Source organism: Ranitomeya variabilis, chromosome 4 (assembly GCF_051348905.1).
Source record: "Ranitomeya variabilis isolate aRanVar5 chromosome 4, aRanVar5.hap1, whole genome shotgun sequence".
Taxonomy (NCBI): domain Eukaryota; kingdom Metazoa; phylum Chordata; class Amphibia; order Anura; family Dendrobatidae; genus Ranitomeya; species Ranitomeya variabilis.
The window spans coordinates 64,011,646-64,028,551 of record NC_135235.1 but is presented as its reverse complement, the minus strand read 5'-3'; the positions used below and the strand labels follow the sequence as shown (position 1 = coordinate 64,028,551).

Genomic DNA, 16,906 nt, shown 5'->3' with positions numbered 1-16,906 from the left:
CACAGCTTTCCAGTCTGATGAAGACAGGCTCTTAATGAGGAGGTGAATGCAGCCACATTTACCTTTTTAGTAGCTTTAATTTAATTTTTTCTTTTTGGAAAACTGTAAAGTTTAATTTAAGGAGATATATATATATTTTTTTTTATTTCCAAAAAGTGACAATTTATTCATTGTAAATGGATAACCACAAGAAAGCCTTCAGTGCACAGCACATAGCCGGGGTAAGTCCTCCTAATGCTGCTGAGCGGCACAGTCTGCGCAGATTATATAGCGTGAATGGACTTGTTATTATCACCAGTGTATTATCGCCTTGTGTTAATTCCTTTATGTATAATAGGATCGCATGAATGGTCATTTTATGCAACTGTCACATTTTTCCTCTGTGTGACTTGAAACAACCCTGAACATTGTACTTTTTATTGGGACTCCTCGGTGTCGCGTGAATATGCGCAATATGGCAAAATCAGATGCAATAAAATTGCAATACTGCATACAATTGTGATTGTATATTGTAGAAAAAAATGCCTGTAAATTAGAAAAAAAAATCCAACATTTTTGGATTATTTTTTTTTTTGCCATGGCATGCCCCCATTGTGATCTAACAAAATAAGGCTAATTAATTATTTTTTTTTTCTGCAGCCAAAACATTCATGCTTAACAGTACATAAAAAATTGCATATAAAACAGCATGTTGCTACTTTTTTTCTTTAAGTGGATTATATGTGTGATTTCTCTATAGTATATGTTAATAAAGTTACCGGTAGTTTGTTATTCACTAACAAAAAAAAAGCTGCAAATACGCAGCCGGTGTTATGTGCGCAGTTTGGCAGCATTTTTGTACTTTCTCATTGCTTTCTATGGGAGAAGGAACGTTGGAAGAACTGATATGATGAAGATTTTAAAAAATGGTTCATTTTTCCATTTGTTAGGGAAAAAAAAGCTGTGTGTGAGAGTTTTGAAATCACATAGATTTTGCAGGTACTGTTAACACAGTTTCTTTTCTGAAGGAAAAAAAAAAACAGCAAAAAAAAACCCAACTGTGAACACAGCCATAAACTGTAACATTGGGAGACCATTGCCTGAACCAAGCACTTTCCTACAGAGAGGCCCCCTGCAAAGAAGCATGCCATGCAGATGTGTCAAAGTGTAAACCTCATAGACCTCCTATGACAGCGGCTTTCTGGTCAGACACATAACATGGACATGTCCATGCTCTGTAGAGCTCTCTGTGAGTTTCCCTATATATCAATATAAACTGTGTCCTAGGTCCTAGAATTACCGGGTAACTTCTTATTCACTTGTACACTGCCATACCATGTGGTTTCTTTAACTTTTTTGGGTTGCTATTTTTTTTGTATTGAGATGAATGTGGTGTATGTTGTACCATGGTATCACACATTGTTGAGCTACATAGCCCAATAGTACCAATATTGTCTGACAGCTGAGAAAAAGGCGGGTAAGGGCCCATATCAATAAAACGGGTCTATATGTGTATAAAATCTTATGTGGTTGTCATGTATGAATGCATCTGAAAGCCACCAACAGTAGATTTTAAGCTTTTCCTAATCTCCGGATGACATTTCTAAAGCAATTACTTGCAGCATGTGGATGTTGTCAGTGCCACAGTGCATCATGTTGTTCCTTAATACCATGCATGTGATGTGTAAGGAGAATTAATCCATAATAAGTGGCATTGTGGCCAAAATATATACAAGCATATTCCAATTGTCTATAAATAGAACTTACTGTATGAATGAAAAGTTCTACAACTTTCTGCTATACCGGACTTGGTGTTTTCAGTACTTCACACCATATTCAACATAGCTGTTTGCAGACAATGAATGAGGATACTCCTGTTAATACTCACTGGCACAACTCTTGTACATAACTTGTCCTGCTCTCAGCTGAGAAGTGCATAGAATTGTATTTTGTACTATTCTAACTTTTTTCCTGGGTCGAAACTTCAAATGACACCCCTCCGGGAAGTGCATAATAAATCTGCAGTGAACAAATGCAATGCTGTCATTGTTTTCATGGTATTCATTCATTATTATTTACTCTCCTTAGGGGAAATTGATTCTGTGGTCATCTGATTGCTTATATTATATCAAAGTATTACAGTATACTATATAGAACAAAAGAAGAAAGACATCAGCAGAACTACTGTCAGTACATGAATACAGAACTAGAACTAGCATCAGGACATCAATGAATCATCAGCACCACTGTTGGTGTAGGAAAACCGTACCACCATCAATACAGGAATACATCACCAGCACCACATTCAGTACATGAATACAGAACTAGAACTAGCATCAGGACATCAATGAATCATCAGCACCACTGTTGGTGTAGGAAAACAGTACCACCATCAATACAGGAATACATTACCAGCACCACTGTCAGTACATGAATACAGAACTAGGACTAGCATCAGGACATCAATGAATCATCAGCACCACTGTTGGTGTAGGAAAACCGTACCACCATCAATACAGGAATACATCACCAGCACCACAGTCAGTACATGAATACAGAACTAGAACTAGCATCAGGACATCAATGAATTATCAGTACCACTGTTGGTGTAGGAAAACCGTACCACCATCAATACAGGAATACATCACCAGCACCACAGTCAGTACATGAATACAGAACTAGAACTAGCATCAGGACATCAATGAATTATCAGTACCACTGTTGGTGTAGGAAAACAGTACCACCATCAATACAGGAATACATCACCAGCACCAGAGTCAGTACATGAATACAGAACCAATCAACTGAAATGTCAAGTCTGCCCCCACATTTATACATTTTATTACATGAACTTAAACAATAACTCCCAGTATGTTGTTAACAATGGTAAGGAGATACTGGAAGTTGTTGTTAACAGCCATCGTCAGACTGAGGACCATACAGAAACAACAGTACTGATGAGACTCGGGCAATATCACAAACATTTACCACATGTTACCCTATATTGACATTTCCTCTGATTGGGGTCTATTCAATCCTTTTTTTTCTCCATCTGGTTCAGATGCCATAATGACTTTGGAGATCCAGAGTTAGTCTGTGCAAACTTTCCTTTTCTCTTTTTCGTTACATCCCAACATGTTGTCATTATAATTCCCCTAAATAAAAATATCTGTCCTATGTTGAGCCACTGAATAATAATTTCCCCTCGCTGTGCTTCTTGCACAAAATTTGTCTCCCACATTGCTCAATTTACGGTACACAGTCTACACAGAAATTGACAGTGTCATTTAACTACTTAAGCGCCGCGGGTGGATCGCGATCCTGAACTAACAAGCGCAGGGGGAGAACCTGTAAAACTGTTATACACTCCTCTGCATTCAAATTGCTAGAAAAGGTTGCGGAATTATGATAATCACAGTATGGATAGACATTTCAATGATATGCAAATTATGAAAAAAAATGTAAACAATATTCAAAACATTGGAAAATTATTCAATATCATGTATGAGCTCCACGTGCTGAATTCCCCACAGTTCTAAACCTTGGCTGCTTTCAATGAGGTTATTAATGGATGTCTAAGGAATGTTCTGCCATGCTGTACTTGGGCACGCTAATACGCAAGAACTTCTTATTGCTACCTTTGCAATTGACAACCCATGACCACCTAGATGTGCTTGATTGGAGACAAGTCTGGAGATGTTGCAGGTCATAGTAGCACCTTTAGAACATGCAGGCTGCTCACCGTATCATGAGTAACATGTTCTGTTAGTGTACCTGCAATGAAGACAAGAGGGTCCGTCTACCGTACATTATACCAGCCCGCACCATTATCTCATGAATAGAACAGGAGTGATGTTCCCTCGTGAAAGCCACTTCATGGCATTGCTGATGTAGTAGCTAGGCCAATATCCGGCTATCATTGCTTTCAAGAGAAAATTGGACTCTTCACTGAGAATGATAGACCTCCATTTCCGTCTTGCTCTGCACCATTATAGCCTTTGATAGCTGTGACGTGTGGTCAATTGAGCACCTATTTCTGGACGTCTGGCTTGTAGCCCAATGTCCAGATGCATTCTAATTTATTTTTTTTTTTGTGGAGACACTGACAGCTTAGAATGTGATGTCCAATTTCACTTGCAGAACAGAATGGATGAATAGGAAAACCTGTATATGTCCAAGTGTCCCAGGACCCATTTTCAACACAACACCAAGTCATTAATAGCTTCAATGATAGCAACCAAAGCGTGTAAGTGCCTGTATTTCTGCAGGAGGTGCTCATTCTTGGTGTGAATTAAATTGAGAATGAGGTTTTGAAAATTTTGATCACATATTTTCATCATTTGCATATCAGTAACATGTCTATCCATCATGCGATTTCCGTAATCTTATTGCAATTTCAATGTTGAGTAGTGTATTACGGTAGTAATTGTCACTGAATTAAATCTCCAGCAAATCTGTTAAAATAAAGACAAACTGGTCAAACACTTTTGAGCATCTTCAAACATCAAGGACACAAGCCACAAAGCTTATGTTTTGATGTCTAAACCCTTAAAAATATAATGGATAAAAGTTTTGTGTAAATAGGTTTTCAGTATAGATAAATTGCAAGTGATGTACTCTTCAATTGTAGTCACTTTCCATTTTCATCCTAGAGTGCAAACCTCCATGAAGTCTTCTTCTATTCATGACTTGTCTTTGCACACCAACTCCCCAATCTACCGAGTGCTTTTCTCAGTGCCTCCTACACAGTAATTGTGCCCCACTAAGTAGTAATGGCCCACAATATCTCTAATATCTCTACTCTAATAATTTCCACTTCGTACACGCAACAAAGTGCCCCATTATACCTGCCCTCCTCTATAGCCCCCAAGAAAGTAAAAGTTGCCTTTCTTTCCTTTCCCCGAAAAGTTCCCCTTTGTGTGCCCACAATGTAATAGTGCCAACCTTTGTACCCTTGCGCTTTCTAACCTTCAGTAAAAGACTATTGCTCACACACAATGACCATTTTCTTGCTCTACAACCCCTCTAGTGATTCCCATATGAAAAAAACTACACACTTCCAAAAAAAGTCTAGTGTTCACTTGTGTTCTTATGTGGTACAGAGAGGTTTAAATTCTGTGGGGTGACCTTGGTGCAAGCAGCAACATAACACCAATTTTTCGACCAGCATGTATGTGACCTCAGTGACTCATAAGCTGAAGGCCTAATGTGTGATGTGTCTCCAAGTTGAGCCATACTAGATTTGCATCCAGAAAACGCATATATAGAATGTCAGGATCCCCTGATGCCTGCTGTTGGTGATGCCACTGCATTGCATAGGGACTCCATATTCTGCTGATAAAAAAGATTTTTTTTTACCCATCTGAACATCTCCTGTATGATGTGATCATAGCTGCATTTGAGCTTTGCACCTTCTGCCATTGACCCAAGTAGAGTAGACAACATTTTTTCCCAAACCTTTTTCTACTTCCTTTCCTTTTTGTTTCCATTTTTTGTCAAAGTGTGTTCATAGTAACATTGCAGACCAAGGTGGAGCTGTAAACATAGTTTAGTACATAATGAACCACTTATACTGTTCCATAATGACTGCTTTTTAATTAGGCAAGTTTAGGCAAGCGACGTGCATAATTCATTATGGGCACAGCTGCCAGTATGCTGGTATAGTTCATGATGTAGGTTGTATAACAGAGATCCTGTGTGGGGGAGAAGATATAGAATGTGAATTCTCTTCTTTACTAGATGACAAAAAAAACAAAACACATTATCCACGGAAGAAAATTAAATACCAAGTAACAGTATTTTATATCAACAAATTCTCTCATCTTTCCACAATGGGGGATGATGTAGCAACAACTACTGAATGGGAAGAACCCATTCCTTCCACAAGCACAAATAATCGTTTGTCATATCAAACTCTATTAAGTAAACTCAACAGAAAATATCCTAACCAAACGGATTGTAGGAATAAACAAGCAGGAGCCACTAATTCCAGTACCAACCCAAAAAGGGTCCCGAATAGGCAAATCAATAGAAATTATCTGGCTAACAGAAAAGGCATGAAGCCTATTGTACATTCCACAATTAAACGGGATTTTTTCCACCCTCAAAATTCAAAACCAAAAGAGGTAAAAGGGGTGGGAAACTCGCCAAAAAGAAAAATATAAGAAAGAACAATAAATCACAAGTACATACCCAAAAAATCTTCAACCTTAGTTCACACCAATTGACCGAGTGAGGAAAACCTCTTACAAAAAGGTTTAAAATTCGCCCCTACAGCCAAAGCCAACCCATTTAATCTATGCATTAGCATTAAAAAATGTATGCGTAATCTAGCCCTGAAAATGTATTTTCTCAAAAAGGGAAACAGTACAAACATCACCCATCCTAATACAACCACGAATTTTATTCATACCGACTAAATCTATATTTAACCCAATTAACAAATACTCCAACTCTTTTCGGTCCTTCGAGACCCTAGTCACTACAGACATTAAAAAGATCAGGGTAAATAGCTCCAAATATGCGCCACATAATCTTAGTACAAGTGAAAAGAAAGCAATCATTGACCTCCAAACCAACCATAGCATTGTCATCCGCCCTGCAGACAAGGGGGGTGGCATTGTGGTGTTGGATGGTGCTTCATATCACAATGAGTCATTAAGACTCCTCAATGACACCATAACATATAAAAAATTGAAATCTAATCCTACTGCTAATTACACCAAAAAACTGAATAATCTGGCCCTGAAGGGCAAGTCGCTGGGGATTCTGAATAAAAAAGAATTCCATTTCATTAACAATCGAACCCCAACAGTAGCCATTTTCTACCACATACCAAAGATCCACAAAAATAGCACAAACCCACCAGGTCGCCCCATTATATCAGGCATAAATTGTCTGACAGCCAATCTTTCCAAATACGTGGACCTGCACTCCATTACTTGGCAAAATAACCACATCCTAGGTACACTGGATATTAAATCCTTGTACACTGTAATTAATCATGAGAAAGGTTGTGAGTCAGCACACTTGTTCTTACATTCTTTAGGTATATATAATTAATCCCAAATACAATTTCTTCTGGAAAGTATAGAGTTTATACTCAAGCATAACTACTTCAAATATGAGGAACAATACTACCTGCAAACGTGGGGCACCGCAATGGGCACACGTTTTGCGCCCAGTTATGCTAATCTGTATGTGGGTAACTTGGAGCAACAATACATCTTTAAGGCAGGACTACTCCAAACAGGTCTGAAACTCTGGCGTCGTTTCATCGACGATATTTTGTTTATCTGGGAGGGTACAACAACAGAACTCAACTCTTTCATTTCCAACCTCAATAATAATCAATTTGGTTTGGAATTTACACCTACCATTAGTAACACCAGAGTCAACTTTCTAGACTTAACAATCTATGTAGAAGATGATACATTAAAAACCAAATGTTTTCACAAGGAGGTAGATTCTAATAGTTTTATACATGTCACAAGCTGTCACCTTCCAGTCTGGCTCACAAACATCCCTAACGGCCAATATACCCGCATCAGGAGGAACTGCACAGACTTGAAAGATTATATTGATGAAACGGCACACATTACCAAACAGTTTGAAGCCAAGGGGTATGATCTACGAACCTTGGACCTGGCTAGGCACTCAGTCAGCCAGGTATCTAGGGAGAGTCTGGTCCATAAAGTAGACAAAAGCAATCCTCTCCCAGACATCCATCAGCAAATAAATAAACTACCTATAGTGACACAATTCCACTCAGGATATAAAAAATTTACAAATATAGTTAGAAAGCACTGGCGGATTTTACAAGGGGCTAAATATATTGGGGAACTTTTACCTAAGAACACCAGATTTGTCTACACAAAGGCGCAAAATCTGGGTCTCCTCCTAGCGCCAACGACAAAACCGGTTACGTTAAGGAAAGAAACAAACACAAAAACAGTAGATTCTCGAAATCTGGGATTCATGCCATGTGGTTGCTGTTCATGCTGTAAACGGAAATTCCGCAAGAGGCACATTCAAACTACATTTGGGGACTCAAGTGGCACAAAGAGTTTTCTTATTAAGAATAAAATTTCCTGCGAAACAGCAGGGGTCATTTATATACTCACATGTCCGTGTAATAAAATCTATGTGGGCCGAACTAAAAGACCCCTAAAAGTGAGGATAAAAGAACACCTTGACAATATTCAGAAAGGTTTTATAGGGCACCCTTTATCCCGCCATTTTGTGGAAAAGCACAACCGATCATGTACCAATGTCCTCCTTTGTGGGATTCAAACAGTTCAGCAAAACCCTAGGGAAGGGGATTTTCTTAAAACAATGTCCAGGGTTGAATCCAAGTGGATTTTCACACTGGACAGCCTGGCCCTTAAAGGGCTCAATCAAGAAATAGAGCTGTATGCGTTTTAACATTAAGGGTAACATTGGACAATAAAAACTTAATCAGCCCAGCATGAGATTTTCTCAAATAATTTATTGATATGTAGTCGTAGACTTACGTGGGGATCACCTTTGGTGACCCTACAGCCTACGACAAACAATGGGACACTATATTTTATTTAAACATCTTATATGTTATTGTAATTTTATAACTCTTTTTATAATTATAAGTATTTTTATGAGTGCACTAGGCATATCCCAATATGGTCTTTTAATATGTATGAATTTTAGTTTAATTATAAATAAAATCTTAGTTTTAATTATTGTAATCATATCCTTCCCAATCTCCCCTCCATCTACCTTCCCCCCCCCTCCCTCCTTTTCCTCCTCCATTTATGCTTCTATGTATCCATAGACTTGTATGCATATTGGGTAGGCTGTGCACTATTAAGCAGCAAATCCTGGCATAGACCTCTATCGTACTACCTAAGAAAGGATTAAGTGGTCCTATCTATCACCATCTAGTCTAGGTCCGATATATATATATATATATATATATATATATATATATATATATATATATATATATATATATATATATATATATATATATATATATATATATATATATATAGTACACATGCCACACTATAGTTCAAACTCTCATTCAGCACGGCAAGGACAATTGTCCCTAGGCTCTAATATGTGGGCACGTCAATATGCGGGCTATTCAGGCAGGCTTTGAGCGAAGGGGACGTAGGCTACTTAAGGCCGGGTCAGACAGGGAACTCCATCCCTGATGAAGGAGTGTATCCTTCGAAATGCGTCGGATTGGTTGCCCTGACAAGCACCCGCCCTCCTACCTTATGACGTCACAACACTTACCACGCCCCCAACACACTCCACCACCACTCCGGCGTTGCTTCCGGCCGGGGCACGCTAGGAGCTGGCGGTTCTCGCTCACATCTGATGCCAAGTGAGCAGAGACTCCTCTAGCCAAGTTAGCCGTGACACCACCCCGCAGTCCCACGGTGCAGCCCCGATATACCAACCTGTAAGGAAAACTGCTACCCCTTATCCTCGTGACCACCGCTGTCTCAACACCTAGTAAGTACATTTATTCAAACTATTAAGCACTCCTGCACCGTCGGCTACTGTCGGGTGAGGATCACCCTGCTAGGGCTGTCTGTGTCTATATGAGCAGAATATTCAGAGGATTCGGCTCAACACCAATTTGCTGAGCTTGACATTTCCCTTGATTTTCCCTTGGTGGAAGCAATTACGCAGGTTACGTACCAGCAATATCACTCCGTAGCGCAGGTGATTTACTTATATACCAGTATTTTATATCAGACAGCAGAATGGTGCTACGTCACTGTTTGACAGCCGGTAAAGGAGCCCTCAGTCCAAGACATATTCCACGAGTCTCCCAGGTGTTAGATTATGGTACATTGACAGTAAAAATTAGATTAGTATGAACTTAGATTTTTCAGTGTGTGCTACCTGAAGTGTCCTCCATAGCTAAAGTCAAAGGATATTAGCTGGTAGACAGGTGGAGATTCTTACTTCTTTCTCTAAAGTAGCCAGAGGTGAAAATGTTAAAATGGATGCAAAAAATGCTGAATGGAAGGAAAACGGCATGGGGAAGACTCCTGGAACCATCTTTGATTCCAAGATCGCTGCTGGTGTTACATTTTTACTCCACTTACTGACAATTAGTGTTGAGCGATACTGTCCGATACTTGAAAGTATTGGTATCGGATAGTATCGGCCGATACCCAAAAAGTATCGGATATCGCCGATACCGATACCAATACAAGTCAATGGGACACCAAGTATCGGAAGGTATCCTGATGGTTCCCAGGGTCTGAAGGAGAGGAAACTCCCCTTCAGGCCCTGGGATCCATATTAATGTGTAAAATAAAGAATAAAAAAAAAAAATATTGATATACTCACCTCTCCGACGCGCCCTGGTTGTAACCGCCAGCCTCTGTTCATAAGAATGAGCGCTTGAAAGACCGTAGATGACGTCGCGGCTTGTGATTGGTCGCGTTGCGGTCACGTGACCGCTCCGCGACCAATCACAGGCCGCGACGTCATCTAAGGACTTTCAAGCGCTCATTCTTATGAACGGAGGCTGGCGGTTACAACCAGGGCGCGTCAGAGGGTGAGTATATCCCTATTTTTTATTTTAATTCTTTATTTTACACATTAATATCGATCCCGATACCGATTCCCGATATCACTAAAGTATCGGATCTCGGTATCGGAATTCCGATACCGCAAATATCGGCCGATACCCAATACTTGCGGTATCGGAATGCTCAACACTACTGACAATACAACATTCAAAATCGATGAGAAATTGAAGTTTACAGGAAAAAAATTGTTAAACACTCTTTTCGGTATAATGACTTGTCTATAAGGCAACATTTTTAAAATATATATTTTAAGAAAACCAAAATTGAAAATTTTATAAGGTTTTTATACTTATTTTTTTTTCCTAAATCAAAATTGGAAATTTCAGTGTAAATTATGAAAGAAGCAACTGCCAAAAATTGGATGGAAGAGGGACTTGGCTACACCCTGTATTAGACATAAAGGCAGGCCTCATACACATTCTGTCCAAATTATCATGTAGTGGCACTCCTAGACTCATAAAGGCTATGCAAACCTTGTCAAAAATTGCATGCAGGGTCAACTATACACTCTTGAAGGCACCAACTGTAGTAACTAATTCAAATATTGTGAACAAAGTGTAGTTGTGGCACAGCTACACTCATAAAAGCTCTACACACATTGCAAAACCTGCCAAAAATTATAAGCAGGGCAATCCATACACCATTGAAGGCACTTCTACATTCATAATTGTTTTTCTGGCTGTGTGCAAAGCCTTTATGAGTGTATAAGTTCCTCAACCAGACTTTTTAAATTTCTTTTTATGAGTCACTTTATTGGGTTCCTTCAAGGGTGTATGGATGATCCTCTTTATAATTTTTTCCTGGCTGTGCACTTTGTGCATATCCTTTTGAGTTTAGAAGTACATCAAATACACTTTTCAAAATATTTTAATGAGGCCCGCCAGTTGTTGCCTTCAAGGGCCTATGGATGACCCTCCTTATAATTTTTTCCTGGCTGTGCACTTTGTGCATATCCTTTTGAGTTTAGAAGTACATCAAATACACTTTTCAAAATATTTTAATGAGGCCCGCCAGTTGTTGCCTTCAAGGGCCTATGGATGACCCTCCTTATAATTTTTTTCTGGCTTTGCACTTTGTGCAAAGTCTTTATAAGGAGTGTCATCCATAGACCCTTGACGGCGACAACTGGTGGGCCTCATTCATATCTTTTGAAAAGTGTAATTGATGTACTCCTAAACTCAAAAGCTTTGCACAAAGTGCAAAGTCAAGAAAAAATTATAAGAAGTGTAATACAGTAATCCTCTTCAGGTGTCTGCTTCTTCTCCTTTCTTGAGAGACTGGGGGGACTGCCTCCACCCACTTCCTGCAGGCTGATTCCCAGGTCCCTGTAAGTGATCCAGTTTTGGGTAGTTCTGGAGCCCCCGACATGTAGGACAATGCAAAATGAAGGAAATTCAGCTCCATGGATGCCACGTATCTCATGAGCTGTACTGCTGACTCTGTATATCCTTGAAGCAATTTGTGGACATAAAACATGCACAGTTCATGGAGCTGGATTTCTTTCATTTTGCAGCCCCCTGTGTCACCTGCACCATTGCTGGCTTTCGCATAGCAGGTTGGGAACCCAAGGACTGTACAATCTCTCGGGGGTGGTAGATTCGTCTCGATCCACCATGAAGAGCCTCTCCCAGGCACATTCATTTCACAAGGGTTCATCCTGTTCCCTCCCTTCTTGGATCACACCCACCACATACCAGCGATATTGCCCTTCCATATTGAGGAACCTGACCCTGGTTCTGGCCATTAGCCAACTCTTGCAGCCTTCGAGTCAAGTGTTCCATCTCTACTGCCCGCAAGTTGATCAAGATGTGATGATGGATCCTAAACTCTTCTATGGACCCCCATCTCAGCTGCCAGTTATATGTAATGATATCCCCTTGGGATGCCAACTCTTGGTACCTTGTGGCTAGTGGGCCCGCTAGCTTGTCTCCAGCCCTGGTCAGGGTCGCCTTCCTCTTCCAACCAGCCTAGACCCTGCAGTCTGCTCACTAGTTAAACATTAAAAACCCAGAGTAACAATCCTTTAAAAAAATATTACAAAATGTATTAAAGTACATATAAAGGCAGATAAAACCATGTACATTACATATAAAGGCACTAAGAAATAAGGGTATAGCGCCCTCCAGCATCGGAAAATCTCCAGGGTCTCGGCTACTGGGGGGTAGGTGAGACCCCAGAGAACATGATTTCAGGTCGGTTTTTACCATCCCCAGTCTTGTGATCACCACTATTCACCAAAGGGATTTGCCCCTCTTCTGGTCTTTGTGGAAAAATAAAATTAACTCTCCATGGGCAAATATTTTTCTGGGTGCAGAGCTCGAAGATCCTGACACAGGGATTCGTGCTCTAGGGGTCACCCCCATAGGGAAAGAGTGTAAACCCGATAGGTTTCCCCTAGAAGTGATGGCAGGAGAGGTCGAGGAGACCCCGATAATCCCCAAGCTGGAAGTGCCCCAGGGAATTTTTGGGACAGCCCAGCTACAGCATCCCACCCTGACTCAGGCATGGGAAAGGGTAATCGAGGTAAAATGGGTGTCTCAGCAACCAGGTGCGGAGACGGTGTTCCCAAATATGGTGATCAACCAGGAGTTACTATACAGGGTTGATAAAATCTGGGACGAGGTGGTAGAACAGCTGTTAGTGCCCAATCCTACTGTCGGGTGGTGCTCAAAATGGCACACACCCACATGCTGAGAGGGCACTTGGGGGGCCAAAAAGATGCAGGAGCGCTTATTACAGCTTTTTTTTGTCCTGAGGTCTACGCTGAGGTACAGAGGTATTGCGAAACATGTCCTGAGTACCAACTAACCTCACCCACCACAAACTACCGCAGTCCGTTGGTACCTCTACCCATTTTAGAGGTGCCTTTTGAACAGATTGCGATGGATCTGGTAGGGCCGATAGTAAAATCCGCTACCAACACATATTATTGGTCATAGACTACGTTACCTGGTATCCGGAGGCCATTCTGTTTTGGCACTCCTCGGCTAAGCTTATCGCCTGGGAGTTGTTTGCCATGTTCTTTCGCCTTGTGCCACTGAAGGAGATCCTCACTGATCAGGGACTTCTTTCATGTCCAAGATGAAAAAGGAACTTTGCAAGCTTCTCAAAATAAAGCAGTTGAGCACGTCGCTGTATCACCCTCAGACCAACAGACTAGTCGAGAGCTTCAACAAAACCCACAAATCCATGTTGAAGAAGGTAGTTTCCAAGGATGGAAGGAATTGGGGCATGTTGTTGCCCTACTTGATGATCGCCATTCGCGAGGTACCGCAGACTTTCACAGGACTCTCACCCTTTGAGCTACTGTATGGCAGTCATCCTGGGGTTCTGCTGGACGTAGCCAAAGAGACGTGGGAGCAGGAACTTGCGCCACATAAAGAGTATAATTGAGCATGTGGCCAATATGCAGGACCGAATTGCAGCGGTCATGCCTATAGTAAAAGAGCATTTTGTGGATGCTCAGGCAGTGCATATATTATTATAATAATAATAATAATAATAATAAATAATCTTTATATAGCACCAACATATTCAGCAGCATTTTACAGCTTAACAGTTTCAAACACAACAGTCATAAGTAACAATGTTAACAATACAATAATTAAAGCACAATAAGACGACCCTGCTCGCGAGATCTTACAAAGTACAGGTGTGTATTTACAATGATGTATTTACAATGATGGTCCAGCCATCTTCAGGGAGTGGGGGATAGATGTAAGTAGTGAATGGGCTACACACAAACATAAAATGATTGATTCGGGAACGTGATAGGCCGCTCTGAACAAATGTTTGGAGGGAGCGCCTAAAACTATGCAAATTGTGAATGGTCCTAATATCTTGGGGTAGAGCATTCCAGAGGATTGGCGCAGCATGGGAGAAGTCTTGGAGTTGGGAGTGGGAGGTACAGATTAGTGCAGAGATTAGTCGAAAGTCATTTGCAGAGGTCGGTTAGGCCAATATAGAGAAATGAGGGAGGAGATGTAAAGGGGTGCTGCACTTTGAATTGGATTCTATAATGAATGGGCAAACAGTGTAACGACTGGCGAAGAGTGGACGCGTCCGAGTAACGTTTAGCTAGATAGACAACCTTGGCTGCTGCATTAAGGTTAGACTGGAGAGGGGAAAGTCAAGTAAGGGGGAGGCCAATTAATAGGGCGTTGCACTAGTCCAGGCGGGAGTGGATCAGGGCAACAGTGAGGGTTTTTGTCATTTCCATAGTGAGAAAAAGGCGGATTCTAGAGATGTTCTTTAGGTGTAAGTGGCACGAGGGGGCAAGAGATTGTATATGGGATGTGAAGGAGAGATCGGAGTCAAACGTAACACCCAGACAGCATGCCTGCTGCCGGGGCGTTATTATGGTGCCACCCACGAAGAGGGAAATGTCAGGTTTAGGGAGGTCAGTAGATGGTGGGAGCAGAAGAAGTTCAGTTTTGGAGAGGTTGAGTTTCAGATAGCGAGCGGACATGATGTCGGAGACTGCAGACAGACAGTCACTGGTGTTCTGTAGTACAGCAGGAGTAAGGTCAGGGGATGACGTGTATAGTTGTGTGTCGTCGGCATAAAGATCGTACTGAAAGCCAAATCTGCTGATGGTCTGTCCAATATAAAACAGATCAGGTTTTAGTCTTGGTGTCCACCACCTAAAGCAAGCTTATGGCTAAGTGGCAAGGGCCATATGAAGTTTGTGAAAGAGTGGGGGAAGTAAACTACTGAGTTTACCAGCACAGGAAAAGAAAACCCAAACAATTGTATCACATCAATCTGTTGAAAGCGTGGAAGGACCGGAGGTATATGCTTACTCCAGACATATCATCTGGGGACCCTCTGATAATGGCCTGGCTGGAGGCCAAGAAAGACATAAAAATAGGAGACACGCTTTCGAAACAGGAGTGTCGAGAGGTGCTGAAATTAGTACATGAGAATACAGAGGTATTCTCAGAACTACCTGGTCAAACCTCTGTCATCCATCATGACATTGTCACCGAGCCTCACGTAAGGGTATGACTGAAACCATACCTGTGCGCGAGGCCCAGAGACAAGCCATCGTGAGTGAGGCAAAACAAATGTTCCAGCTGGGAGTAATTGAGGAGCCCCGAAGTGAGTGGACTAGTCCCATTGTACTGATCCCGAAGCTGGATGTATCATTATGGTTCTGTAATGATTTCCGTAAGTTGAACGAGGTGTTGAAATTCTATCTTTATCCAATGCCCCAGTTGGACAAGCTGATCGAGTGACTGGGTCAGGCCCAGTTCTTTACCATGCTCGATCTGACCAAGAGTTATTGGTAGGTGCTTCTTACGGAGTTGACAAAAGAAAACACCACCTTCATGACACTAGAGGGTCTGTACCACTGTCTTCTTGCCATTTGGACAACATGGGGCACTAGCCATATTACTGAAGCTGATGAGTGCTAGAAACCCATCGGATGTATGCGTCAACGTACTTGGATGATAGCATCATCTTTGGTACTGACTGGCATACACACTTGTCCCAGGTACAAACTGTAGTAAATACGCTCAGAGCCATGTGCTTGACGGCAAATCCCAAGAAATGTGCGATAAGACTTGAGGAAGCCCAGTACTTAGGGTACGTAATTGGCCATGGGGTTATCATATCCCAAATAATATTGAGGCCATACAAGACTGGCCCCGACATGTTACCACCAAGCAGGTGAGAGCGCTTCTGGGCATCTACAGTTATTACCGAAGGTTTATACCTAACTTCTCTGGGAGAACAACACCCCTATCTGATCTCCTAAAGAGTAAGATATCAGTCATAGTGCGGTGGAACCCTCAAGTGGAGGAAGCATACCAGTCTATGAAGGTGGGGCAGTGCGGACAGAACGTCACAGCCCCAACTTCGAGAGACTTCATCATACAGACGGATGCATCTAATGTTGGCGTAGGAGTGGTCATGTTGCAGGAGGTGAATGGAGAACATCCGGTCACCTACCCAAGTAGGAATCTCACTCCGGATGAAAAAAATTATAGCATAGTGGAAAAGGAGTGCCTGGCCATTAAGTATGCCTTGGAGTCCTTATGCTATTATTTGCTCGGTCGACCGTTTCACTTGGGTGACAGATCATTCACCCTTGGTCTGGATGAGAAATGCCAAGGAGAGGAATGCTTGTGTAACCAGATGGTTCCTGTCCTTGCAAAATTTAAATTTCATCGTGGAACATTGCGCAGGGAAGGCGCAAGGGAATGTGGATGCCCTGTCCCGGGCACCCTTTATGGTGACAAGTGTTCAACCACACTAGTTTGAACAGAGGGGGAGCATATGTGAGGGTCGATATGTGTTACCCCAGGATGCGAACGGAGTCTTATTAA

The 16,906-nt window shown here is 41.5% G+C and overlaps 1 protein-coding gene across 1 annotated transcript in view; it reads left to right on the top strand.

The window, feature by feature from the left end:
• Window position 1: 1 nt before the first annotated feature.
• The window catches only part of LOC143769770 (solute carrier family 2, facilitated glucose transporter member 9-like), a 197,269-nt gene continuing 180,364 nt past the window's right edge, over window positions 2-16,906 (top strand). The window contains exon 1 of the mRNA XM_077258616.1: window positions 2-221. Within this exon, the coding sequence (XP_077114731.1) occupies window positions 177-221 (45 nt within the window). The 5' untranslated portion in view covers window positions 2-176. The remainder of the gene's footprint in view (window positions 222-16,906) is intronic.